We start from the raw sequence: 24,909 nt of genomic DNA, 5'->3' as shown, positions 1-24,909 counted from the left end.
ACAAAACCAAAAGTAAAAGATGCAAAAATGAAACATAAGATCAGGAAGCGTAGAAATGGCATACATAGAACATATCTACTGCTTGTTAGAATTGCTTTCAATTATGACAAATCTATAACTCACATTTCTATGTGAATTTCATGGTCAGCACAAAAACGTATATACCCATCTTTAATAGACCTCAACTTGTCTTTCTTTTCCCCCAACTCAATTAAGCCAAAACCACGCCTGTTATCGCCTGAAAGGCGTTCTACAACGCTTTGAGCGCTCTCCAAGTCCTGATGTGAATATCACGTAGCGCGAAATTTCAGTCACTAATTAATAACATTTGCCCTTGTATTTCAAGCTTGAAAAATATAATAAAATAATGTAGTGGACAGAGCTAGCCATTACAATCAGATTCAATGGATGTAGCAAAGTGTATTCGACTGAATTGATTAGCTCAAATATTTGAGAAATTATGAATAATAAGCATATGCTTTTACCTGATAATAGACTACAAATGATAATATAACAACTTCAAATGTCGAGTTAGTAACATTAAGTAGCCTAGGTAAACTTAGCTGACCTTCAATTGAGGGAATTCAGCAGAGTTCTGAGACATGTTTACAAGTCATTGAAAATCTGAAAATGAATACATGGGCAAATGTTACCAAACATTATAATAATAGGACTGCATTATGGTAGGCAGCTAATTGTTAAATTACATTTTCCATCCTTACCTTGGAAGGCAACTGTCTCTGCACTGATCGCCTGTGAGTGAAACAACGCTAGCTAGCCAATGGGAGCGTAGCAGAACCCCCTCGTAATAACGGGGCGTAGTTTTGGCTTAACTGCGTTGGGAAAAAGAAAGACGCGAGCTCACCTGCTTGAAGACCTAAAACCCGGAAATTAGTTACCATTCATATGGCGAAAATGAATGAGGAAAGAATAGGCTTTTGGGATAAACGCGAAAATAAGGTCTGAGGTTAATACAGGCTTAGGATATCTTATACGTTTTGTTCTACGAGATAATATTAGTCAGTTAACCTTAACCTTTATTAATTATGAAGCATTTATGTGCTTTTTCAAATGACACAAATGCTTCCAAATTCACAAAAAATAACGTTGGCTGATGATTATCTCCTACAAAAAGACGCCATTAGGATAGAAAACAAAAACTGTATCAATACATTAGCTCAACATTGGAAAAATTGCCCATTTATATTAGTAAAAAAAACAACAGAAAGAAGCACGAGGGTTTCGCAAGAATTGTCTGCTTTTTCTTGAATAAGTCTGCTTTTATGTCATATTGTTTCATTGAACACTATCTCCCAGAAAGCCTTGCGCCAAGGCAAAGCAGGAAGATATTTTTTCGTCTGCAACTTCGGGAATTTAGCCAGAAGGTATGTCTCTTTTACCTTCTTTTTTTTACCCCCACAAATCTATCTAATTCATTTAAAGCACATTTGAAGTTAGTTCCAACCTTCAAAGTTCAAAGCTACGTGTAGATGTATTTCCAAAATCGGTCCTCTTTCAAGTTTCAGAGTACAGTTTACTGATTTAGCAACCGGTAGCGGTTAGCTAGCTAACTTACTTAGCTGTCAGTTTGAAAACCACAACCTCGCTCTTTCCTGCTTGTGTCTTCAGGCCGCTCTGCGCTAGAGAAACCCTGAAATAAGTTGAATCTTCTTGGCCTATTTCAATTTGGCAATGAAATAGCTATTGAGAGTTTATCGAACCAGTGGCAGTACTACAAATATGGTCCCTCCCTAGTTAGTGAAATGTTTGTAATCAATACAACCCACAGTTCAGTGTCATTTGGTTAATATCTGAGATCAATGGTTCTAAACCTGTTTGGGCTTCAATGTCATTAACAACACCTTAGATCATTGACGACCATACAAGTATTTTTAGCTACTCAACAACACTTATCCTGGTCTTTAATTAAACATGTAAATAGTTAGTGGATTTGTAGACTTCTCTAGTTTGTAGTAGAGATTGTAAAAACACTATAGTAGAGAAGATGGTATCGAGTAATGACATTGTCTCAGTCTCAACTGTTCCAGGGTGAAATGAATAGCCTAGTTCCCTGAGTAAACAAAAGTATTTTATTCTAACTCTATCACCACCATCTGTGGAGGGTGAGGCAGAGGCGTCTGAGCTCACACTGCTCTGGGTATTTTTATAAAGTGGTCATGTGAAACTACAGACAACAAATGAGAGATGTCTACTGTCTTGTCTTCCTGGGCCACAAGATGAAGGGCTGGTCTGTGTCTATCGAGTCATGGTTTATCCTCCACTATGGGTAGCACTATTATAGAGTGGAATTTATTAGACTATGTTTTACAACTGAGAAGACGGCATGTTATTAAATATAGAAGAATAGAAGTTTTGAATGTTGAAAACTGACCATCTGGACCAGTTAAACTTGCAATGAAATCTAGCTATGCCAGATTTTTTCCCCCCAGTGTTGGTGGTAAGGGTAGCATGGGGCGGGGGGGGCGCACTGCTGCTAAATTAATATCATTGAAATAGTGTATGCTATTGTACTGTCCATCGCTGTACTTTCACTCGGTCCCCCCTAAGTCTCCTAGTGTGATATTGAAGGGGAGTTTTGCTAGATAACATTTCAGGGGAAATATACAGTTTTTCTAGTAGGCAGGTACAGTAATGTGTTATTGGTGCATGTTGCTCGAGTTCCTTCCTCTTATGACTTGGTTAGTTTCTCTCTTTTCCAGACCCACCTCTGTCCTTTTTATCTTTACCACAACTACCAATGCAACACTGTCTAGTTAGAATACCATGCTACTACTAGGACTACATAGCCAGGTCACACCAATCGTCTGTCCATCACCAAATTTCACTTGATATTTGACATAACTAATGCAAAAATTTGTCAACTGTTCTCTGATTCTTTGTGTCCACAGGAGTGTGTTGCTCAGGCCCTGGGGAGAGTGGTGTGTGTCAGTGTGTGTTACAGAAACACCAGCAGTGAGTGTATGTCTGTCTGTAATCTGCTTCCGCCGGCTGTTTGTGGCATCGGCTGTGAAGTGAACAGGAAGACAGAGGGTTGAAGAGAGAGAAAAAGAAAAAGAGAAGAGAGAGGTAGCTGCCGACAGCATGACTGAGTTCTGGGTGTGTTTCAGCTGCTGCATTGGAGAGCAGCCTCAGCCTGTGAGTACACACACACACACACACACACACAAGAAATCACTGTTTTGTTTACTCCTGATCTTTCAGTCTATGAAGTGTGGACACTAAAGGTCAAGGTCCTAGATACTGAAATAGAACCAGGCCTTCTCATCTTCTGTACTTCTATCAGCCTGTGTGTGAGTGTCTGTTCATAAAGCAGTTGACTGTTGTTGCCTTTAGTAATACTACAATTTCATTAATGCTTTACAGAAGAGGCGGCGGAGGATAGACCGTTCAATGATCGGAGAACCAACCAACTTTGTTCACACAACACACGTAGGCTCAGGAGACATGGGCGTTGGGCTCTCATCAGTACGTACTGACCACCTACCCTCACACAGAAAACAGAGCCTTATGTCATATCAACTAGGTAAAGATTCCAAGCAGTTTCAAACCGTTATCCAAGTCTTCTGTTCATTATGACTGTGTGTGTATAGGTGAACTCAGTTCAGGCCCAGATGAAATCTAAAGGAGGTTATCAAGGAGGGTCTGAGAGCAATCAGGAATAATGAGGTGAGACACTTGCTGTTATAATGTGTTACTATTGTGTTAATACTATGATATCAATGTGTTATCAGTACTGTATTACTACTGTGATATTGACATGTTATCAGTATTGTTACTACTGTAATATCAACGTGTTATCAGTACTGTGTTGCTACTGTGATATCAGTACCTTATTACCGGCCAACAGCTCCGCCGACGCCATTGTCGCAACACCTATTACTAGTCTGTTCAACCTCCCTTTCGTATCATCTGAGATTCCTAAAGATTGGAAAGCTGCCGCGGTCATCCCCCTCTTCAAAGGGGGAGACACTCTAGACCCACACTGTTACAGACCTATATCCATCTTTCCCTGCCTTTCTAAAGTGTTCAAAAGCCAAGTGAACAAACAGATCACCAATCATTTCGAATCCCACCGTACCTTCTCCGCTGTGCAATCTGGTTTCTGAGCTGGTCACGTGAGCACCTCAGCCACGCTAAGGCTTTCCACTCTGTCAATCACCGTATTCTGCCAGGTCGCAGTTGCAAATGAGAACTTGTTCTCAACTAGCCTACAGTGAGGGAAATAAGTATTTGATCCCCTGCTGATTTTGTATGTTTGCCCACTGACAAAGAAATGATCAGTCTATAATTTTAATGGTAGGTTTATTTGAACAGTGAGAGACAGAATAACAACAAAAAAATCCAGAAAAACACATGCCAAAAATGTTATAAATTGATTTGCATTTTAATGAGGGAAATAAGTATTTGACCCCTCTGCAAAACATGACTTAGTACTTGGTGGAAAACCCCTTGTTGGCAATCACAGAGGTCAGATGTGTCTTGTAGTTGGCCACCAGGTTTGCACACATCTCAGGAGGGATTTTGTCCCACTCCTCTTTGCAGATCTTCTCCAAATCATTAAGGTTTCGAGGCTGACATTTGGCAACTCGAACCTTCAGCTCCCTCCACAGATTTTCTATGGGATTAAGGTCTGGAGACTGGCTAGGCCACTCCAGGACCTTCATGTGCTTCTTCTTGAGCCACTCCTTTGTTGCCTGGGCCGTTTTGGGTCATTGCCATGCTGGAATACCTATCCACGACCCATTTTCAATGCCCTGGTTGAGGGAAAGAGGTTCTCACTCAATATTTGACGGTACATGGCCCCGTCCATCATCCCTTTGATGCGGTGAAGTTGTCCTGTCCCCTTAGCAGAAAAACACCCCCAAAGCATAATGTCTCCATCTCCATGTTTGACGGTGGGGATGGTGTTCTTGGGGTCATAGGCAGCATTCCTCCTCCTCCTCCAAACACGGCGAGTTGAGTTGATGCCAAAGAGCTCCATTTTGGTCTCATCTGACCACAACACTTTCACCCAGTTGTCCTCTGAAGATGTTCATTGGCAAACTTCAGACGGGCATGTATATGTGTTTTCTTGTTGACTATGGTTCCAGCTGCCTTGAGATCATTGACAAGATCCTCCCGTGTAGTTCTGGGCTGATTCTCATGATCATTGCAACTCCACGAGGTGAGATCTTGCATGGAGCCCCAGGCCGAGGGAGATTGACAGTTCTTATATGTTTCTTCCATTTGCGAATAATCGCACCAACTGTACTGTTACACCAACTGTAGGTCTACATTCTTGTCCCTGACATCCTTGGAGAGCTCTTTGGTCTTGGCCATGGTGGAGAGTTTGGAATCTGATTGATTGATTGCTTCTGTGGACAGGTGTCTTTTATACAGGTAACAAACTGATATTAGGAGCACTCCCTTTGAGTGTGCTCCTAATCTCAGCTCGTTACCTGTATAAAAGACACCTGGGAGCCAGAAATCTTTCTGATTGAGAGGGGGTCAAATACTTATTTCCCTCATTAAAATGCAAATCAATTTACAACATTTTTGACATGTTTTTCTGGATTTTTAAATTGTTATTCTGTCTATCATTGTTCAAATAAACCTACCATTAAAATTATAGATGGATCATTACTTTGTCAGTGGGCAAACGTACAAAATCAGCAGGGGATCAAATACTTTTTTCCCTCACTGTTCCTGGTTAAATAAAGGTGAAATAAAACATTCTTATTGGCAGACTCAACAGCCTTGGTTTCTCAAATGATTGCCTCGCCTGGTTTACCAACTACTTCTCTGATAGAGTTCAGTGTGTCAAATTGGAGGGCCTGTTGTCCGGACCTCTGGCAGTCTCTATGGGGGTGCCACAGGGTTCAATTCTCAGGCCAACTTTTTTCTCTGTATTTATCAATGATGTTGCTCTTGCTGCTGGTAAATTGTAATTATTTTGCCACTATGTCCTATTTATTGCCATACCTCCTTACTTCATTTGCACACACTGTATACAGATGTTCTATTGTGTTATTGACTGTACGTTTGTTTATCCCATGTGTAACTCTGTGTTTTTGTCGCACTGCTTTGCTTTATCTTGGCCAGGTCGCAGTTGTAAATAAGAACTTGTTCTCAACTGGCCTACCTGGTTAAATAAAGGTGAAATAAATAAAAAGACTACTGTGATATCAACGTGTTTTCAGTACTGTTACTACTGTGATATCAACGTGTTTTCAGTACTGTGTTACTACTGTGATATCAACGTGTTTTCAGTACTGTGTTACTACTGTGATATCAACGTGTTTTCAGTACTGTGTTACTACTGTGATATCAACGTGTTTTCAGTACTGTGTTACTACTGTGATATCAACGTGTTTTCAGTACTGTGTTGCTACAGTGATATCAACGTGTTTTCAGTACTGTGTTGCTATGGTGATATCAACGTGATATCAACGTGTTTTCAGTACTGTGTTACTACTGTGATATCAACGTGTTTTCAGTACTGTGTTGCTACAGTGATATCAACGTGTTTTCAGTACTGTGTTGCTATGGTGATATCAACGTGATATCAACGTGTTTTCAGTACTGTGTTGCTACGGTGATATCAACGTGTTTTCAATACTGTGCCGTCAACGTATTATCGGTACTGTGTTGCTACAGTGACGTCAACGTATTATCGGTACCGTGTTGCTACAGTGACGTCAACGTATTATCGGTACCGTGTTGCTACAGTGACGTCAACGTATTATCGGTACCGTGTTGCTACAGTGACGTCAACGTATTATCGGTACCGTGTTGCTACAGTGACGTCAACGTATTATCGGTACCGTGTTGCTACAGTGACGTCAACGTATTATCGGTACCGTGTTGCTACAGTGACGTCAACGTATTATCGGTACCGTGTTGCTACAGTGACGTCAACGTATTATCGGTACCGTGTTGCTACAGTGACGTCAACGTATTATCGGTACCGTGTTGCTACAGTGACGTCAACGTATTATCGGTACCGTGTTGCTACAGTGACGTCAATGTGTTATCGGTAGTGTTGCTACAGTGATGTCAATGTGTTATCAGTACTGTGTTAACATGCTCCTTGTCTACGAAAGCTTCATTCAACGTTTGTGTAATAATAATAATAAGTTTAAACTTTTAAAAACTTTGCCAGCTGCATATACACTGCTTTACATGAATGTGATGTGTGTATGTATTATTTGTCCACAGACAGATAAGAAGCCTGTGCTAACTACTGCTGTAGATCTGAAGAGGAGGCGTTGTAAAGACACTCTTACCTGAACCAGACAAAGGACCAAACAATGAAACCACCCTGGAACGTGTATATAATTCATTTATATTAAATCACTGCTATCTGTCTGTCTGCCATGCTGTTGCACTGTAATAGTAGAAAACGGATCACAATCGTTTGTGTGCGTGTGTGTGCCTGTGTGAACAAATGTTTTACTCAACTGTTCAGGAGTGTGTGGTCGTGTTTTTAGGCCTTGCCTGTATTTATAGTCGGATTTGTGGAAAAATTACCTTTCATGTGGTGGCTGGGCCATTGTGGAGATATGAGGCACATGATTAGTAGTATCTGCTTCATTATCAAATCATAAACTACAGACTTGAAATGTCTATCTGTTTGTGTCCCAAATGGAACCCTAGTCCTTATATAGTGTGCTACTTTTGACCAGAGACACATGGCCCTGGTCAAAAATAATGCACTATATGGGGCATAGGTTGAAATTGGGGACAGAGACCATGTTAACTGCTTTATTCTGTTAAACATCCCATGTTCTTTGAGTTGCCTTCAGGAGTAAGTAAAGAATGCTGTTTTCCAATAAACTTGAAATGTGTAGGTAGGGCACACTGGACCATTTTGTTTCTTGTACACACTTGTTCAGAAGCTTTTAAGCTTTTGTATTGATTTCGGCCAATGTGTTTTTATACATGTAGTATTTTTCTCATTCATTAGCTAGAATCTTAATAAAAAAATGTTCTATGCCATCTTAGAGAAGTCTTTCTTTGTCAGGTTTGACTAGCTATATATGATCGTCCTCTCCTGGAACACTCAAATGGCACCCTATATTCCCTATATAGTGCACTACTACCATATGGACCCTGGCCAAAAGTAGTGCACTATAAAGGAAATGGTGCAATTTGGGAAACATCATCAGTTTAATGACCCATCACTATGATAAGTAGATGGTATTAACACTTACCCCCTTCCATGGTCAATATGTGGACAAGGAGAAAATCTTGTCGTTTTGACCCGCCTCCTCAAAACCCATTGGAGAAGGTCAGAGAGTAGGGACCCTGGGCTTTCTCGTCCAAAGGATTTTGAGGAGTCGAGGAGAGGACGCAAGGAGTATGCAATTAGATTCTACCACTGTCATCTGGCATGACTTTGACATTTGACTCACAAACCAGAGACAGGCTGTGGGTTGAAATGCTGCATTCAAAACAACCGGGATCTCAGGAATCTCTCACTTCTGAAATCAGTGCGTTCAAGACAACTGGGAACTCTGAGGAGGAGGAACAGCTCCGCTTGGGAAAAGTATTTTGAATGGTCAACCAACTTGGAATTCCATGTCGGAAACTAGGCCATCTTTCTAGAGCTCCTTCTTCTGACCTGAAGATCACTGACGTCATGTTTTGACAGCGTTTTTTCCCCAGTTGTCTTGAAAGCACAATAATCATAGTCATCGGTTGTAATGGATGCCTTTGTTTCCCTCTACACTCACAAACAGAAGGTGTAACCAGACACATCACAGGTGAACTATCCTGGGTTAGTTATAATTATCTTCAGTACACTTGAAGACAGTTACATAAACAACATTTCCCATGATATTGAAACTGAGAAGAGATATTGACATCTAATGATACGGAAACAATGAAAGCATTGATAAAATGCAGTGCATGTCAGCGTTTGCCAAGATTTGGTCAGCTATCACGAGATCCACCAGCATGAGAAACCGGAAGGGAATGGCTAACTAAAAAACGATGATGCGAGTACAATAAAAGGGACGATATTGAAACTAGTGGTGTGCCAAATCACAGATTATAGTTTTTTTTTTTCTTCTTGTGAATACGATTTTTACTCAATTCCGTATGTTACCGACATGGCAAAAACTCCGTGGATTATTATTTTATCAGTCATTCTCCGGTCATCTCAGGTAAGATAGGCAGTTAGCTGTTATGCTAGCTAAAGCTAGCTAGTTAGCTCACGGTATTTATCATAACAGTACAGAGATAGATGTAGCTAGCTAGCAAGCAAGCCAGGTCCAACTATGTCGACAACTATGTGATATTTATTTCACAAATAATATCGACAACTGGATAATATCACCTTTACATTGTCATTTCGAGTAGCTAGCTAGCCAATCGCCACCAGCTAAGTTTGCCAGCTGAGTTCTTTCATGGCTTGTCTATGGGGAAGTACCCAACTTTCCAGGCAAGCTTCAGAGTGGAACAGATACTGACAGTGTAATGAAAAAGTGTTACACAGCTAACACTGATCAGTCTCTGAACAAACGACATGTTGTTGTTTCTTATACTTTGTTTACTTTGAAATACATGTTGGTTGTATGTATTTCACTTAGTTACTGTTTTTATTCCACACAGGTGATCTGTCAAGAGGCAATCTTGCACATCTCAAATGGAGCCACAGATAAAGAATACTGCCTGGTCTACAACTCCGTATGGACCAACCTGTCACTCTCACTCAGCGCTGCTGTAAGTCCAGTACAGCAACATCGCCATTCTGATATTCAGCTGCCCTATGCCCCCATTTGCTCCAGCTTCAACTGTGTTAGAGTTTAGTATCTGTTGGTGAACCCACAGAACCTTGTGAACCTCACCTGACATCCAGCCTGCTTTTAGGTGGCTTTGGGATTCAGCCTTGCTACAGTGACAATACATCATAGCTATTAATATATTGATTGTCTAACTGTACCTGTTGTCCTGTGTTAGACTGCGTATCCCCTGGTGAACTTGTCGTCCAGGCTACTGTGTAGCTCTGAAGGGGTGAGCCCAGCCATAGTGAGAGGCAAGGCGGTGGTGGTCATGAGAGGGGGGTGTAACTTCAGCCAGAAGGCTGAGATAGCCCAAGACCTGGGGGCTGCCGCTCTGATCGTTGCCAGCACTAAACCTATGGTAATACTTTGATAATGGATCTACAATGTATTTACAATATATCAATAGTGTTACCTCCAATGTGTTTATGATGCAACACTTAATTTACATCTATGGCATAACATGATAGGCCTACATCTTTGTGTGTTCTTTTTAAGACGTGTTTTGTTTTATCTCTCATTTGATTGCTTCTAAAGAGTCCCCCGGGAGCCAATGTGACAGAGTATGAGAAGGTCCAGATTCCGCTGGCTCTGATGAGATACATGGACTTCCTGGACGCACAGAATGTGAGTTCTCTGATACTGTAGGTCCTCTGGTATAGAGGTCACTACAACTCACTATAAGATATGGTATAGTGCTTATTCACGCTTTCTAATTGACTTGTCATCTACAGTATTTCTTTCAATCAATAAGAATAGACATGAGACACTTGTGTGTGTGTGTCTCAGGTGTGTTAGTGTCTGATCTCTCTGTGTGTTTCTCCAGGTGTTTGGTGAGGAGATGCAGGTTAGGCTGTATGCCCCGGCGGTGCCTGTGCTTGATGCCAGCATTGTGGTCATGCTTCTCATAGGAGTGGTGACTGTTGCTCTGGGAGGCTACTGGAGCGGAGCCTGTGAGAGGTGAGACTGCATACACACACAGGTTTCTTTATTTCCTTCGGAAAAGAACAGCCATGCATGCTGTCCACTCTTCAGCCACTCTACACTCTGTGTAACAGTCTGTGTGTTGTGTGTGTCTGTGTGTCAGAGAGAGGCTGAGTGCGTCTCGAGGAGGAGGAGGAGAGGAGAAGAGTGACAGTGGGGACTTGGCTCTGTACTCTCCCCTAAAGGTGGTCATTTTTGTAGGTCTGATGTGTCTGATGCTGGTACTCATGTACTTCTTCTACAAGTACCTGGGTGAGTCTTTCACTCTGGACAAACACTGCTTAATATATTTGTATTACATTTTCATAATGTATTACGTTTATTAACTATTTATTAACAGTTTTATATGCAAAGCAAACATACCACCCCAGAAGTTGTTAGACACTCAGTGATCGTCTCATAATGAGTTAGTTCAGGAGTATTTTGACACTTTGTGTGTGTGTTTTCCAGTGTATGTGATCATCGCCATATTCTGCTTAGCCTCAGCCACCGCCCTCTTCAGCTGTCTGGATGCCCTGTTGGACCTGGCCAAGTGTAGCCCCATGAGGTACACACACACCACACACAGAGAGTCACCATTTTCCTGGGGTTTTCATCCCAATTAAAAAAATAAATCCCCATAACAACATAGTCCCCCCCCCCCCCCCCCCCCCAAACAAGGAAAACAAAGTATTGTCTGACAAATGTCACAGCTTGTTAAAATCATGGCTTTTACAGAGAGTCAAGGTTTTCTATAGTAACAACGTACAGTATGATTTCCCTGTTCCACATACATCTGTCCTCCCTGTCTGTTTCTCTGTCTGTTCCACATACATCTGTCCTCCCTGTCTGTTTCTCTGTCTGTTCCATAGACATCTGTCCTCCCTGTCTGTTTCTCTGTCTGTTCCACATACATCTGTCCTCCCTGTCTGTTTCTCTGTCTGTTCCATAGACATCTGTCCTCCCTGTCTGTTTCTCTGTCTGTTCCATAGACATCTGTCCTCCCTGTCTGTTTCTCTGTCTGTTCCATAGACATCTGTCCTCCCTGTCTGTTTCTCTGTCTGTTCCATAGACATCTGTCCTCCCTGTCTGTTTCTCTGTCTGTTCCATAGACAACTCATAGGTCATAGTTTCATATGGAAGTTCTGAAAAGTCAAAAATAAAGAAGTGAATCAGACACATACCAGTCTCCTTGAACATCTCTCTCTCTCTCACACACACACACACACACACACACACAGACATGCAGACCTTTCTGTGGTTGCTTGCGGTCTTTCTCTCTTCTCCCATGTGTGTTGTGTTCTTCCAGTGTGACGGTCCTGGGTGGGAGTGTATCTGTGAGGTCGGTGCTGCTGTCTGCTGTGTGTGTCACTGTAGCCGTGGTCTGGGGAGTCTACAGGAACGAGGACAGGTACTGTCTATCTCTCTCTCACGCACACTCACTGACACACACACACACACACTGACACACCCCTTGGGAATTCTGTGGGTGGGACAGGAAGCCGGAAGTGGTGTTTGGGGTGAGGGAGTCTGGAGGACTCGGACGTCATCAGCAGAGTAGAGGTGTGTTGTTGCCGTTAGTTTCGTTTTAGTTTAGTTCAGCATCATTGACTCTGACTACTGTCTCTGAATGTGTCTCAAATGGTTGGTATAGTGCTACTTATGCTGGTCAAAAGTAGTGCACTTATAGGGAGTAGGGTGCAATTTGAGACGCACTTTCTGACAGACAGAAACTCTTAGTCTCTCTAATTTCCAATAACAGAATAACATCATGGTGGGTAATGTTTGTGTGTGTATTCATACAGGCCAATGACTGTCCTTAGACCTTAGCACAGTAGAAGTATTAGTGGACTGGAGAATTAAATGTCCCCAGGCTACAACAGCAACACACGGTCCACAGCTAATCTCCTATGAAACTTTTCCATGAGCGAAAGCATGGTGGATAAATATAATGTTCTAGAGAATGTGGTTTCACTTCCCTTTCCACCCCCACACATTATAACTCACTCAGATTATACATTTACTCATTCACTGGATCATTACTTGGAAAATGCTCTCATTTCTGCATTTATAAAACTCTAACTAAAACTAAACTAACAATGAATTCCTGGGCCATTTCAGGGTAAAGCACAGGAACCGTTGTCAATGGTTGTCCTCATGTTTGTGAGGATGATAAGCTTGACATGCACTTTATAACCTATTTCTTTATTACCTTTTATTTAATCAGTTTGGTTATATTTAATAGTTAGTTGACAGGCTGAAGTGTGTTGTTGTAAAAAATGAAGAAAATCAACCTTGTACTCTACTTTATTGCCAGGTGGATCTGGATCCTGCAGGACCTCCTGGGTGTGGCCTTCTGTCTCAACTTCCTGAAGACCATCTCACTGTCCAACTTCAAGGTGAAATCATCACTCTGACCCTCTGATTTCTGATCTTCAGTCACAAAGAGGGCCACTCTCTGGCTGAGGCTGGACACGTCCATAGAGATAGATCACAACTTGGAAATAAACAGTTTTTACATTGACATACACATTGAGGACTTCCACCGTTTTAAAGTAGTCAGCTGGGTGGGATCAGCCAATGAATTATACTCGTGAGCAAACATTCCATAACTGCAGGTGGCAGTAGATCACCAACCTTGACTTTATACCTGTTCAGACAACACACTCCAAGTAGCAGTATGCACCATTTCAGTTTGTTTACCAACTCATAGAAGTAGTAGAAGAAAAAGTACTACTTCAAAATGGAGATGGCCTCAATGGCGCTGCCTAGACTCACCGATGCCATAACCGGTCAGGTAAAAAGATGTCGTCTAACTAAGTCTATGGACACGTCTCTAAACATCTGTTCTCTCCCCCTCTCTCCCCCTCACCTGTCTTCCCCTCAACTGACTTCCACCCCCCCCCCCCCCCCCCCCCTCTCTCTCTCCCCCTCTCAGATCTGTGTGATCCTGTTGAGTCTGCTGCTGTTGTATGATGTGTTCTTTGTCTTCATCACTCCTCTGTTCATGCCGGTGAGTCACTTTCCCTGTTAAATACAGTGCAATGTTATTGTCCTATATTTTTTACTAGAAAGGTTAAATGCATTGTCCCATGTTTTAAATATTTTATATTTACAGAATGGAGAGAGCATCATGGTCCAAGTGGCCCTGGGTCCAGATGCAGCAGGAGAGAAGGTAACCACTCATCTGTCTGCCTGTCTGTCTGTCTGCCTGTCTGCCTGTATGTCTCTCTCTCTGTGTCTGTCAAAACTTGAATCTTCAATCTCTGGATGTTAAGATGGCTTGATTAACAATCAGTAGGGTCAGGAGTTTTCCTTGACTGAGTGTTCCCCGACCCAGTAAACACTCCTGCCCCTAACTAGAATCAGGCGACGTAGCTGGGATCTCATCTGCTGTGTACCGTTGCAGCATTGCGGTGTAGATTAGATTCCTCTCTGGGTCTGAATGGCTGACTGTCTGAGGATGTGTTTCAAATGGCACACTATTCCTTACGTTGTGCATTACTTTTGACCAGAGCGCTATGGGCCCTGATTAAAAGTAGTGCGCTATGTAGGGAATAGAGTGCCATTTGGGATGCAAACTGACTGCGTCTGGTTGGGGTGTTCTGTCTCGACGCAGGGTAACACGGTGGAGGTGCCAGCCGAACCCTCGACTCCATATGAGAAAGTAAGACCCCAGCGCTTTACTCCTCAGCTTCATATGTACATATGTACTGTTAATTATCATATCAATTCATCTCTTTATTACTCAGCTTCATATGTACATATGTACTGTTAATTAACAATTCATCTCTTTACTACTCAGCTTCATATGTACTGTTAATTATCATATCAATTCATCTCTTTACTACTCAGCTTCATATGTACTGTTAATTATCATATCAATTCATCTCTTTACTACTCAGCTTCATATGTACTGTTAATTATCATATCAATTCATCTCTTTACTACTCAGCTTCATAGTTTAGAGCTATATGTTGTTAGTTTTACAAAGACATTGTTTACAAACAATGAAGTGTTATTAACCATTTATGTTATGCTGGGGTAAGACAGTTCTACTAAGTTCATAAGGAATCTATAAGATGTCTTCTTCAAGAATAAATGGGCATTTATATAAATATTGGAGATTGTTCCTTGCTTTGGAAATGTAAACATATGTTTACCATGCCAATAAAGACCCTCAAATTGAAATGGAATTGAATCGAGAGACAGAACATACAGTACATCCCAACCAACTGTCACATGACCGGCTCTTATGTCACAGCTGTGTTAACGTCTGATTCGTCATGTGTAGGGCCAAGTTTTTTTTCCTCAGTTTTATCAAGTAATCCTGGCTCTAACAAACTTTACGATACTATTATACAATATTACACAATCTCAAGTCATTGCATTGTAGCTTAAGTGTTTAAATAATGAGAGGGCTTGATCTGAATTTAATTAAACATTTGTTGTGTGATTTGGTGATGAATGGATTGCTTTCCTGTGTGTCATGTTCATGTCATTAACAAACACTACGGCTTGACAGTTGGCATATTGACATTACATGTATGTCTGTTTTCTGTTATGTAATGGAAGTACTGTAATTGGTTTTGATACAGAGTCTATCATAGTGAATCCTCAGTATGTCTCTCTGTGATTGATTTGAGTTTTAGTTTAGTTTTGGTTGAGCTTTAGTTAACTGTTAGTCAATTGTTATTTAACAGAGTGTTAGATGGTTTTTATTTAATCATTAGTTGACCGTTAGTTGCCTGTTGCCTGTGTTGTCTCCCTGGTAGCTCCCGGTAGTGATGCGTGTTCCACGGTTCTCTGCGTGGACACAGAACCTGTGTGGCATGCAGTTCTCCATCCTGGGCTATGGGGACATCATCGTACCAGGTGAGATAAACATGCTTGCATCCCGAATGGCATCCTATGCCCTATATAGTGCACTACTTTTGACCACAGCTAGGGTTGCAAAGGGGGGGTATATTACTGTAAACATTTGTATTTTATCAGATACCATCTAGTGGGCTTTTTGGGTACTTCAGATTATCTATATACAATAAAATATATACAATGACAATTATAAAACATTATCCTAAATATGAACCATCAACTTAGTGAATACCATTAGTGTTTATCAGGAGGGTTTCAGCATGAAATATCCTTCTATTTATTTAACTATGCTAATATGTCTTTGTTGTCAATGTTTTGGTGCCAAACTGGTGACAGCTGTGAAGAAAGTCAATAGTTGGAAGAGTTGCAGAGTTAATTGAAAAAAAATGCCATTGTTGTTGAAATGCTTTTCTCATTATTATTATATATTTTTTTCTTGAACCATATGGTCTATCCACTGGAAACTCATGGACAATATGGACACAGAAAAATGACCATAGATTATCTGTTAATTACCAAAATGACAGAAGATTCTGGTAACTTTGGTAAATTACCGGTAGCTTTGCAACAATAACCAGAGCCCCTATGGCTCCATGTTTCTAGACAATGATCTAAGGTCAGTATTATGCTTCCCTCTATAATGGTTATAATTAGGATGTGTGGAGTGTAAGCTGATCCTAGATCTGTTCATAAGGTAATTTTCTTCCTGGTGAGATCTAAAGCTTCAGTATCAGCTCCATCTTCACACCCTTCTGTTCTGCCTTCTCATTGGACGATAGCTTCAGACCTTCATATATTCTGTTTGCTGATTTGTCCAACAGGTCTTCTTGTGGCCTATTGCAGCAGGTTTGATGTGTGGGTCAACAGCCCCAAGAAGATCTACCTTTTCTGCTGCTGCATAGGTAACGATATGGACATTATCAATCTGTTACTGATCATTATCATCATCGTGTTGATCATCTCCTCTCCACCCCTCCCCTAGCCTATCTGTGTGGTATGGTTTTGACGTTTGCGGTGATGTTGGTGACTAAGATGGGGCAGCCAGCCCTGCTCTACCTGGTTCCATTCACCCTGCTAGGATCTGCACTGTTGGCCTGGAGGAGAGGGGAGATGAGGCAGTTCTGGAACGGGACCACATACGAGGTGAGAGGACAAGACACTTTTCCTTAGCTGGTGGGGATTCTATTTATTTTATTACATTTAATTGAATATTTCATAACTTCAAAGGGTTTGGGCCTAATTCAATTTGAATTCACACAACTCAGGAAATGAATTAAAATTTGATTATACATGTTTTTGTTCTCATGTATTTCTAATATGGAGGGTTGTTATACAGTAGTGTGTGATGTAATGATGATGATTTAATCTCCATCAGGTGTTGGACTCCACCAGGGAACCCTTACTGCCAGGTGTGCTTTCACCCCCTGACCTCTAACCCCTGAGGCCAGTAAGGGCTACTCACGCACTCTTCTACTGCATCCTCCCCGCCATCTAGCTACCCTATGTCTCTAGACTAGCATTATGTTTTCTTCTTACACAGCCTTTCAGCCTTTACTACAAACCTTTAGCAAATCAAAAACATAACACTGGAATGTCAACTTGAGTTATTTGTAATATCATGTTACATACTCAGACCAGCAGTACCCGATGTGGTCACTAGATGTCACTAGAGTCCTGGAAATGCCAGTGGAGCCACAGATTTCACTCTAGGTTGGACACACACACATTTTGGTTAGAAAGTCTGTTTCTATTGTTTTATTTCTTTAGTCTGTTTGTCAATGTCTGCATCCCTTAATTTTTTCCCAACAGCCGTCCATCTCTCCTAACCAGAGTACGACCATCTCATAACGTTTTTATGAGTTTGAATTTTCCCCGTGCAGCTGTGTTTAATTCAGAGGGGGAGTTGCCACGTGGGAGCTTTGTTTGTTGTTTATGTTTTGTCATGTGCGTGTCATCATGCTTTCTGTAAACCTGTGGTTTGCTTCTGTTCAGAAGGGTGAACATTTCAGAATGTTGCAGTTAGAAATGCAATGCATAGAACAGACACAATATACTATTATCTATGACAACAAAGATAAATGTCTGTTCTACATGAACGTTCTGTACAGTTTCACCCTCCTGAATAAGCTGTGCAAATCAGACTGTCTGTTGGCTACTGGACTAAGCTTTATGTTGTATGACATATGTCTGTCTTATACTGATAAACTCCTCTCCTCCTCTCTGTTCCCTCTCCTCCACTCCCTCTCCTAGATGGAACACCAGACTCTGGCAGCGGAGGAAGAAAGTGCTGACTACAGCTGATCTATGAGCCAACTAACAAACCAATCGCAGGGGCTCTTTTCTACTCTTCAAATCAAGCATCTAGTTTATCATCCATGGAATGCAAGGGAAATACTATAGCTAGTCTATCAATCAATAAGGATTTATACTGGGGAGGGGTAAGGGGTTAGGGGTATGGGTTGTACAGTGTGGGTCTCTGTTGATTGGACAGTGAGACAGTTTAATTTGAGAAGCTTACTAGTGGCTAAGAATGCAGTGGCTAACTAGTGGCTATAATATTAAAATGATGCCTAAACTGTGTTGCCTTGGTAAACGATGCAAGTGATTTATTGAGAAAGCACTTTAATACTCATGTTGGCAGGTATTGGGGGATTTTAAATTTAAAGTTAGACTGTAGGTGAAGATAGAATTTTTTGTTTTGTTTTCAATAACAGCTGTTCTGGGGTTTTCTGTATAACTTGTTTGTTTTATTGAGAAACACAATCTTTGATTGCTTTTGTTGCCTTAAATTAGTCCAATCTGATTTGAGCTCTGTGTGTTCTTATTATGTGTTCTATGGCCTGTACTTTATCTAACACTTCATGTCTTTTTAAAGCTCACAGTTAACTATGACATAACTGATTGAAATAATTATAGACTCTAACAAAAACTCACTGTATAAGTTGAATCAGCTGTGTTACTGCCTGGCTGGAGCAAAAGCCTGCACCCACACTGGCCCTTTGCAGATATCTTTGTCCACCTGTGAGCTAGGTCACTGTGGGGATGGGGCTGGTCAGTGTTACATGGCTCTGTACCTGTACTTGTTACCACCGGTACTTTAGAAAGAGCAACAATTGAGTTAGTGATCTGAGTTTGGAAAGGCACTGACTGACTGCTGAGCCCATGGTACCCATTAATGAGAGTGAGAAATAGGGAGGGTGGGGGAGGAAGGCCTGGGAAGAGTGAGGAGGGAGGAAGGCCTGGGAAGAGTGAGGAGGGAGGAAGGCCTGGGAAGAGTGAGGAGGGAGGAAGGCCTGGGAAGAGTGAGGAGGGAGGAAGGCCTGGGAAGAGTGAGGAGGGAGGAAGGCCTGGGAAGAGTGAGGAGGGAGGAAGGCCTGGGAAGAGTGAGGAGGGAGGAAGGCCTGGGAAGAGTGAGGAGGGAGGAAGGCCTGCGAAGAGTGAGGAGGGAGGAAGGCCTGCGAAGAGTGAGGAGGGAGGAAGGCCTGCGAAGAGTGAGGAGGGAGGAAGGCCTGCGAAGAGTGAGGGGGGAGGAAGGCCTGCGAAGAGTGAGGAGGGAGGAAGGCCTGCGAAGAGTGAGGAGGGAGGAAGGCCTGCGAAGAGTGAGGAGGGAGGAAGGCCAGGGAAGAGTGAGGGGGGAGGAAGGCCAGGGAAGAGTGAGGAGGGAGGAAGGCCAGGGAAGAGTGAGGAGGGAGGAAGGCCTGGGAAGAGTGAGGAGGGAGGAAGGCCAGGGAAGAGTGAGGGGGGAGGAAGGCCAGGGAAGAGTGAGGGGGGAGGAAGAGTGAGGAGGGTGGGGGAGGAAGGCCTGGGAAGAGTGAGGAGGAAGGCCTGGGAAGAGTGAGGAGGGTGGGGGAGGAAGGCCTGGGAAGAGTGAGGAGGGAGATGGAGAGATCAAACTTGGACAGTACAGTAAAGAGGGAGAATGAGAGGGAGGTGGCTTTTTGTACTGTTGCAAAATGTAATTTTTGGGGGGTTCATCTGTGGAGTTCGTCATGTTTCAGCCTGTTGTAGCTTATTACTGGTGACTTGCCACTTATTGCCTACGTACCAGTCAGATTAAGAATGAGAAGAATGTAGATCTACCACATTGACCTAGAAACATGTTTACAGTACAGGCTTACTCCGGTTGCAAAATATACCTATCAAAACACTCATCCCATGGCAATACACTTTAATATCAATGCGGGGATTAATCAATCAAATAATATATCAATATTCAGGTATTTGACCCCCCCCCCCCCGGTCATGTGACGTGCTCAGTGCTCGGGGGCTGACTCAGCTGGCTTCGTCACGCAGCGGCGTCAGTTCAGAGTCGCACAATTATGAAAAGGCAACCTTCCGCTGGAGCTGCAGCTAGGGCAGATTTCACCAGCGACAACTGGACTTTCCTTCCAAGGCTAACAGAAAAGAACACCGCCGATAGATGGATAACGACATCGGAGAAGCTCTTCCTGAGTCTCAACGGTGAAAAGAATGGTACGAGATCCAACCAAAGTGTTCTTCTGCGGTTTTTTTTATCCAGTAGAATGTTTGAGGTAGAATGTGAGCTTCTAGAATGTCAGGTCGGAGGATCGAGCGAGTCGAGGAAGGAGATATGAGTAGTTGGTAGTTATTTACATGCTAGGTGATTGTCAAGAAGATCATGATCAGTTGGTATTGCGTACTTGTGTTTAACTATCTATCTACAATAACGTTGGATATGGTTCAGTGGCTAGCCTTTGCCACCGACATCTGGGTAAAACATCTGGGCACCTTTTGCATTGGTAGTAAAAAGGCATCGGCCGAACGTTCGCTGAAATGCAGACTGCGGCTGGCTGAGTAGCGATGCCGCGGCTAGGTAGTTGAGCTAGCTAACGTTCGCATTACCATCCATCCACAATGGCGTTAGATGCTAACTAGTGAGCCAGCTCCAGTTAGCTCTGTGCGCCAACGGACTTGAGTACAAAGCGATGTGAATGCAGAGCCATGCCAACTCGTGCGTGCACTCGTGCGATGACTTGACAAAGTTGGATTCCAAGAAAAGGGGTGGAGATGACATTGTCCCGGAGAGACAGTACTGGGACCCAAAATTCAAGGCTTGCCTTTATCAGTCTTGACTAGCTAGAAAATTAGCCTACTAGTTTTCATTTTGCGTAAATTATCAGAGATTGTGTCGCTAACTCGTGGTATTGTTGTCTTTGCTATGGCATGTTGTCATTAAACAATAGCTTAGCCAGCTACATTAGCTTACGAATTTCTGTCTTTGTGGAACCCCCGAGGGGAATCAGTCTCTGGATTGTTCCTCATCTAGTTAACCACCACAGACTAGCATAGTTAAGCTATATATAATGGTTTGAAACTTCTGATCAGCTTGTCATCAGACCGCTAAAAGTCAGTTGAAAACACACCAGACTTTTTAAAGGCATCTCTCTTGAAGAGTTTCAGGCTACATCGGGCCACTGTCAAGTCGCCGCCGGTTTGGACAGACAGATGCTGCATGTGGCGTCACTAATTGTGCGCGGTGGTCTGGTTGTCATGCTGCTGTGTGTGATGCTTTGTTGTAGTCCGCATGTGTTCACTGTCCAGCGGTTTACCAGGCCAGATGAATGCATGCAGGCTACAGGATATAGAACGGAAACCAGCAAATGGTCCCCGATATAATAGAACATAATTTAATAAAACAATATAACCACATAAGTCCTACTTCCATCTGTTTTAGACTACAGGGGATCATTAGACCACGCATCGATTTTTTTTGCAAGTGTCAAAGGCCTTTATACAGCTCTGTCCATTCTATACTGAACAAAAATATAAACACAACATGTAAAGTGTTGGTTTCATGAGCTGAAATAGAAGATCCCAGAAATGTTCCATACACAAAAAGCTTATTTCTCTAAAATGTGTTTCCATCCCTGTTAGTAAGCATTTCTCCTTTGCCAAGATAATCCATCTACCTGACAGGTGTGGCATATCAAGATGCCAATTAAACAGCATGATCACTACACAGGTGCACCTTGTGCTGGGGACAATAAAAGGCCACTCTAAAATGTGCAGGTTTGTTACACAATACAATGCCACAGATGTTTTAAGTATTGAGGGAGCAAGCAATTGGCATGCTGACTGCAGGAATGTCCACCAGAGCTGTTTCCAGAGAATTGAATGTTAATTTCGCTACCAGAAACTGCCTCCAACGTTATTTTAGAGAATTTGGCAGGCCACATAACTGCAGACCACGTGTATGGGTGAGTGGTTTGCTGATGTCAACATTGTGAACAGAGTGCCCCATGGTGGCGGTGGGGCTAGTGTTGTATGGGCAGGCTTAAGCTACGGACAACGACACAATTGGATTTTATCGATGGCAATTTGAATGCACAGATACTGTGATGAGATCCTGAGGCCCATTGGTGTGCCATTCATCTGCCACCATCTTGTTTCAGCATGATAATGCACAGCCCCATGTCACAAGGATCTTTACAGAATTCTTGGAAGTTGATATTGTCCCAGTTCATCCATGGCCTGCATACTCAGCAGGCATGTCACCCGTCGAGCATGTTTGGGATGCTCTGGATCGACGTGTACGACAGCGTGTTCCAGTTCCCGCCAATATCCAGCAACTTCGCGCAGCCATTGAATAGGAGTGGGACAACATTCCACAGGCCACAATCAACATCCTGATCAACACAATGTGAATCAGATGTGTCGCGCTGCATGAGGAAAATAGGGGTCACACCAGATACTGACTGGTTTTCTGATCCATGCCCCTACCTTTTTTTAAAGGTATCTGTGACCTACAGATGCATATCTGTATTCCCAGTCATGTGACATCCATAGATTAGGGCCTTAAACATGTATGTCAATTGACTGATATCTCTATATGAACTGTAACTCAGTCAAATCTTTGTTGCATGTTGCGTTTATTTCAGTAAGAAGGACTTGATGGCGGTGGGTTGAATACTGGGTGTAGGAAAACCAGTCCTGTCTGAACCTGTCATTTCCTTGATGGAGTGAGTGAATGTTATCATTTGTGTTCTCTCAAAGTTCTTCCTCCCTCTGCATCATAATGCAGGTTGTTGTAATGCTACTCCTTGTCAGTGTAATGGTCACAGAAGGTTCATGAATAATTCATTACAAAGACCTATTATGATGCATCGCTATCACTTTTTTACAAGACCTCTAGGTGCCTCTTAAATGGAACTATTTTCCCTATAAAGTGTACTACATAGCAGTACACTATATAGGGAATATGGTGCCATTGGGACACAGCCCTAGGTTGTGGACACCAACCATGGGTTTTCCAGAAGAGCCTGGTTCTGCAATAAGTTCTGGCCAGGGCAGGTGTTGTGGAACTGCTCCTTGTTTCCCTCAGTCCCTGTCCCCTTTCAGCCTGTCACATGCCTCCGCTTACAGCCACTTAGCACGTTGTAGCAATAGGGTGGTTTACCGTAGCCCTGCTGCAGTCAGGCCAGCGCTGCAGAGACATGCTGAGTACGTGTGACTGTCTCGAAGATCGGCCACCCTGATTTTAAATTTTAAAAAACTCACTGATCTACAAATAATTTTGCATCCCAAATAAATGTGTTTAAAATGTATGGGACCTGGACAGTAACTTGCGTAGGGCAAGCCCCCTGGAATGCACCCCCTGACTGTCAGTTTGCTAGAGGGCTAATCATGGACCAAAGGAGACTACTACTGTATAGGAGTCTGGCCTGTTCTATATACAGTAAGTAGTGTATATACTTATCACTGCCTTCACTACTTCACGCAGTGACACAGTATAGTAGTGAAGGCGGCAGTGTTCTTGTGAAGTAGCAGTAGCATCACTAGCTATCCTCCTCCTGTTCTACCTTATTCACTCTGAGAAAAGAGTCTCTTATATTACACTACTATGCCTACAAGGGCTCCCTGGGAGTGTGAACTGAAGGCTCGTCACACTGTTGTCCCGTGACTTTTCACATGGCTTCACACTTGGCTTCGTTTCAAGTTTGATTAGTCACATGGACAGGTACAGCGAAATGCTTAACTTGCCAGCCCTACCCAACAGGACAGTATTCAATGTCAAAATAGTATAATTAATAGGAATACATAAATAGAAGAATGTAAGTTATATACAGGGTCAATGCCAGTACCACATTTACAATGTGCAGGAATACTGGAGTAGTTAAGGTTGATATGTACATGTAGGCAGGGATCAGGAGGAAGTGACTGGTGACATGATTAATAATAATAGTAAACAATATGGCAGCCATATAATGATGTGTGTGTGTGTGTGTGTGTGTGTGTGCTAGAGTGTCAGTGTATGTGTGATAGGTGAATATACATGTAAATAGGAGTAATGGTGACCAGTAGCAGGATAAATATACAGTACCAGATACACCTACTCATTCAAGGGTTTTTCTTGATTTTTACTCTTTTCTACACTGTAGAATAATAGTGAAGACATTACCTGGATTTCTACATAAATTTGACATTGTCACAACAAACAGAGTGCGCTTAAACTAATAACACACATTATTGTATTTTTCTTTAAACTTTCACATTGTAGGTTGGGAAAAGTATGTGAACCCCTAGACTAAGACTTCTCCAAAAGCTAACCTGGAGTCAGGAGTCGGCTAACCTGGAGTCAGGAGTCGGCTAACCTGGAGATGTTGGTTGGAGCTGCCTTGCCCAATAAAGACACTCACAAAAGAGTGAGTTTGCTATTTACAAGAAGCATTGCCTGATGTGAACCATGCCTCGACCAAAAGAGATCTCAGAAGACCTAAGTTTAAGAATGGTTGACTTGCATAAAACTGGAAAGGGTTACATAAGTATCTCTAAAAGCCTTTATGTTCATCAGAACGGTAAGACAAATTGTCTATAAATGGAGAAAGTTCAGCACTGTTGCTACTCTCCCTAGGAGTGGCCGTCCTGCAAAGATGACTACAAGAGCACAGCGCTACTGGCAAAATGATTCTGTGGACAGCAGAAACTACAGTTGAGGAGTTTGGAAGGAACACACAACACTATGTGTTGAGGAAAAAGGCACAGCACACCAACATCAAAACATCATCCCAACTGTATCCCAAACTATGGTTGAGGGATCATCATGGTTTGGGGCTGCTTTACTGCCTCAGGGACTGGACAGCTTGCTATCATCAACGGAAAAATGTATTCCCAAGTTTATCAAGATGATTTGCAGGAGAATGTAAGGCTCATCTGTCCGTCAACAGACGTTAGGTGATGCAACAGAATGGCTTGAACAGAAGGAAAATAGGCTTTCTGGAGTGGCCCAGTCAGTCCTGACCTCGACCCGATTGAGATGCTGTGGCAT

The 24,909-nt window shown here is 42.5% G+C and overlaps 2 protein-coding genes and 1 long non-coding RNA gene across 9 annotated transcripts in view; all 3 read left to right on the top strand.

Moving 5' to 3' along the window:
* The first annotated feature begins 818 nt into the window (after window positions 1-818).
* LOC109880293 (uncharacterized) lies at window positions 819-8,003 on the top strand. Of its 2 annotated transcripts, XR_002253674.2 has the most exons (6): window positions 879-1,385; window positions 1,630-1,710; window positions 2,910-3,156; window positions 3,385-3,486; window positions 3,612-3,687; window positions 7,219-8,003. It is a non-coding gene; the product is annotated as an uncharacterized LOC109880293 (long non-coding RNA). The 2 variants fall into 2 exon arrangements; XR_002253673.2 differs by lacking the exon at window positions 1,630-1,710 and having other exon boundaries at window positions 819-1,385.
* A 922-nt stretch (window positions 8,004-8,925) lies between these two features.
* sppl2a (signal peptide peptidase like 2A) lies at window positions 8,926-18,431 on the top strand. 6 transcript variants are annotated; one of them, XM_031831302.1, is made up of 17 exons: window positions 8,951-9,167; window positions 9,616-9,726; window positions 9,964-10,146; window positions 10,323-10,412; window positions 10,612-10,745; window positions 10,873-11,021; window positions 11,220-11,316; window positions 12,058-12,159; window positions 13,066-13,147; window positions 13,687-13,761; window positions 13,867-13,923; window positions 14,368-14,415; window positions 15,524-15,623; window positions 16,445-16,525; window positions 16,606-16,766; window positions 16,999-17,032; window positions 17,874-18,431. In XM_031831302.1, the coding sequence occupies exons 1-17, from the start codon at window positions 9,114-9,116 to the stop codon at window positions 17,912-17,914; spliced, it is 1,599 nt and encodes a 532-aa protein (XP_031687162.1). In that variant the 5' UTR covers window positions 8,951-9,113; the 3' UTR covers window positions 17,915-18,431. The 6 variants fall into 6 exon arrangements, with proteins under 6 accessions (XP_031687164.1, XP_031687162.1, XP_031687163.1 ...); XM_031831303.1 differs by having other exon boundaries at window positions 16,999-17,070; XM_031831304.1 differs by lacking the exon at window positions 16,999-17,032 and having other exon boundaries at window positions 8,926-9,167.
* Window positions 18,432-19,919: 1,488 nt separating this feature from the next.
* The window catches only part of trpm7 (transient receptor potential cation channel, subfamily M, member 7), an 87,059-nt gene continuing 82,069 nt past the window's right edge, over window positions 19,920-24,909 (top strand). The window contains exon 1 of the mRNA XM_031831300.1: window positions 19,920-20,096. Within this exon, the coding sequence (XP_031687160.1) occupies window positions 20,094-20,096 (3 nt within the window). The 5' untranslated portion in view covers window positions 19,920-20,093. The remainder of the gene's footprint in view (window positions 20,097-24,909) is intronic.

This window comes from Oncorhynchus kisutch, linkage group LG8 (genome assembly GCF_002021735.2).
Source record: "Oncorhynchus kisutch isolate 150728-3 linkage group LG8, Okis_V2, whole genome shotgun sequence".
Lineage (NCBI taxonomy): Eukaryota > Metazoa > Chordata > Actinopteri > Salmoniformes > Salmonidae > Oncorhynchus > Oncorhynchus kisutch.
Note: the sequence above shows the minus strand (reverse complement) of the source record. Positions and strands in the feature narration are given on the sequence as shown.

Excerpts from the sequence above, each read along its gene's own strand:
- sppl2a (XM_031831302.1), top strand. The coding sequence starts at position 9,114 with ATGGCAAAAACTCCGTGGATTATTATTTTATCAGTCATTCTCCGGTCA. Across the intron at positions 11,022-11,219 it reads CTTCTTCTACAAGTACCTGG|TGTATGTGATCATCGCCATA; the intron begins GTGAGTCTTTCA and ends TGTGTTTTCCAG. Across the intron at positions 13,762-13,866 it reads TCACTCCTCTGTTCATGCCG|AATGGAGAGAGCATCATGGT; the intron begins GTGAGTCACTTT and ends TTATATTTACAG.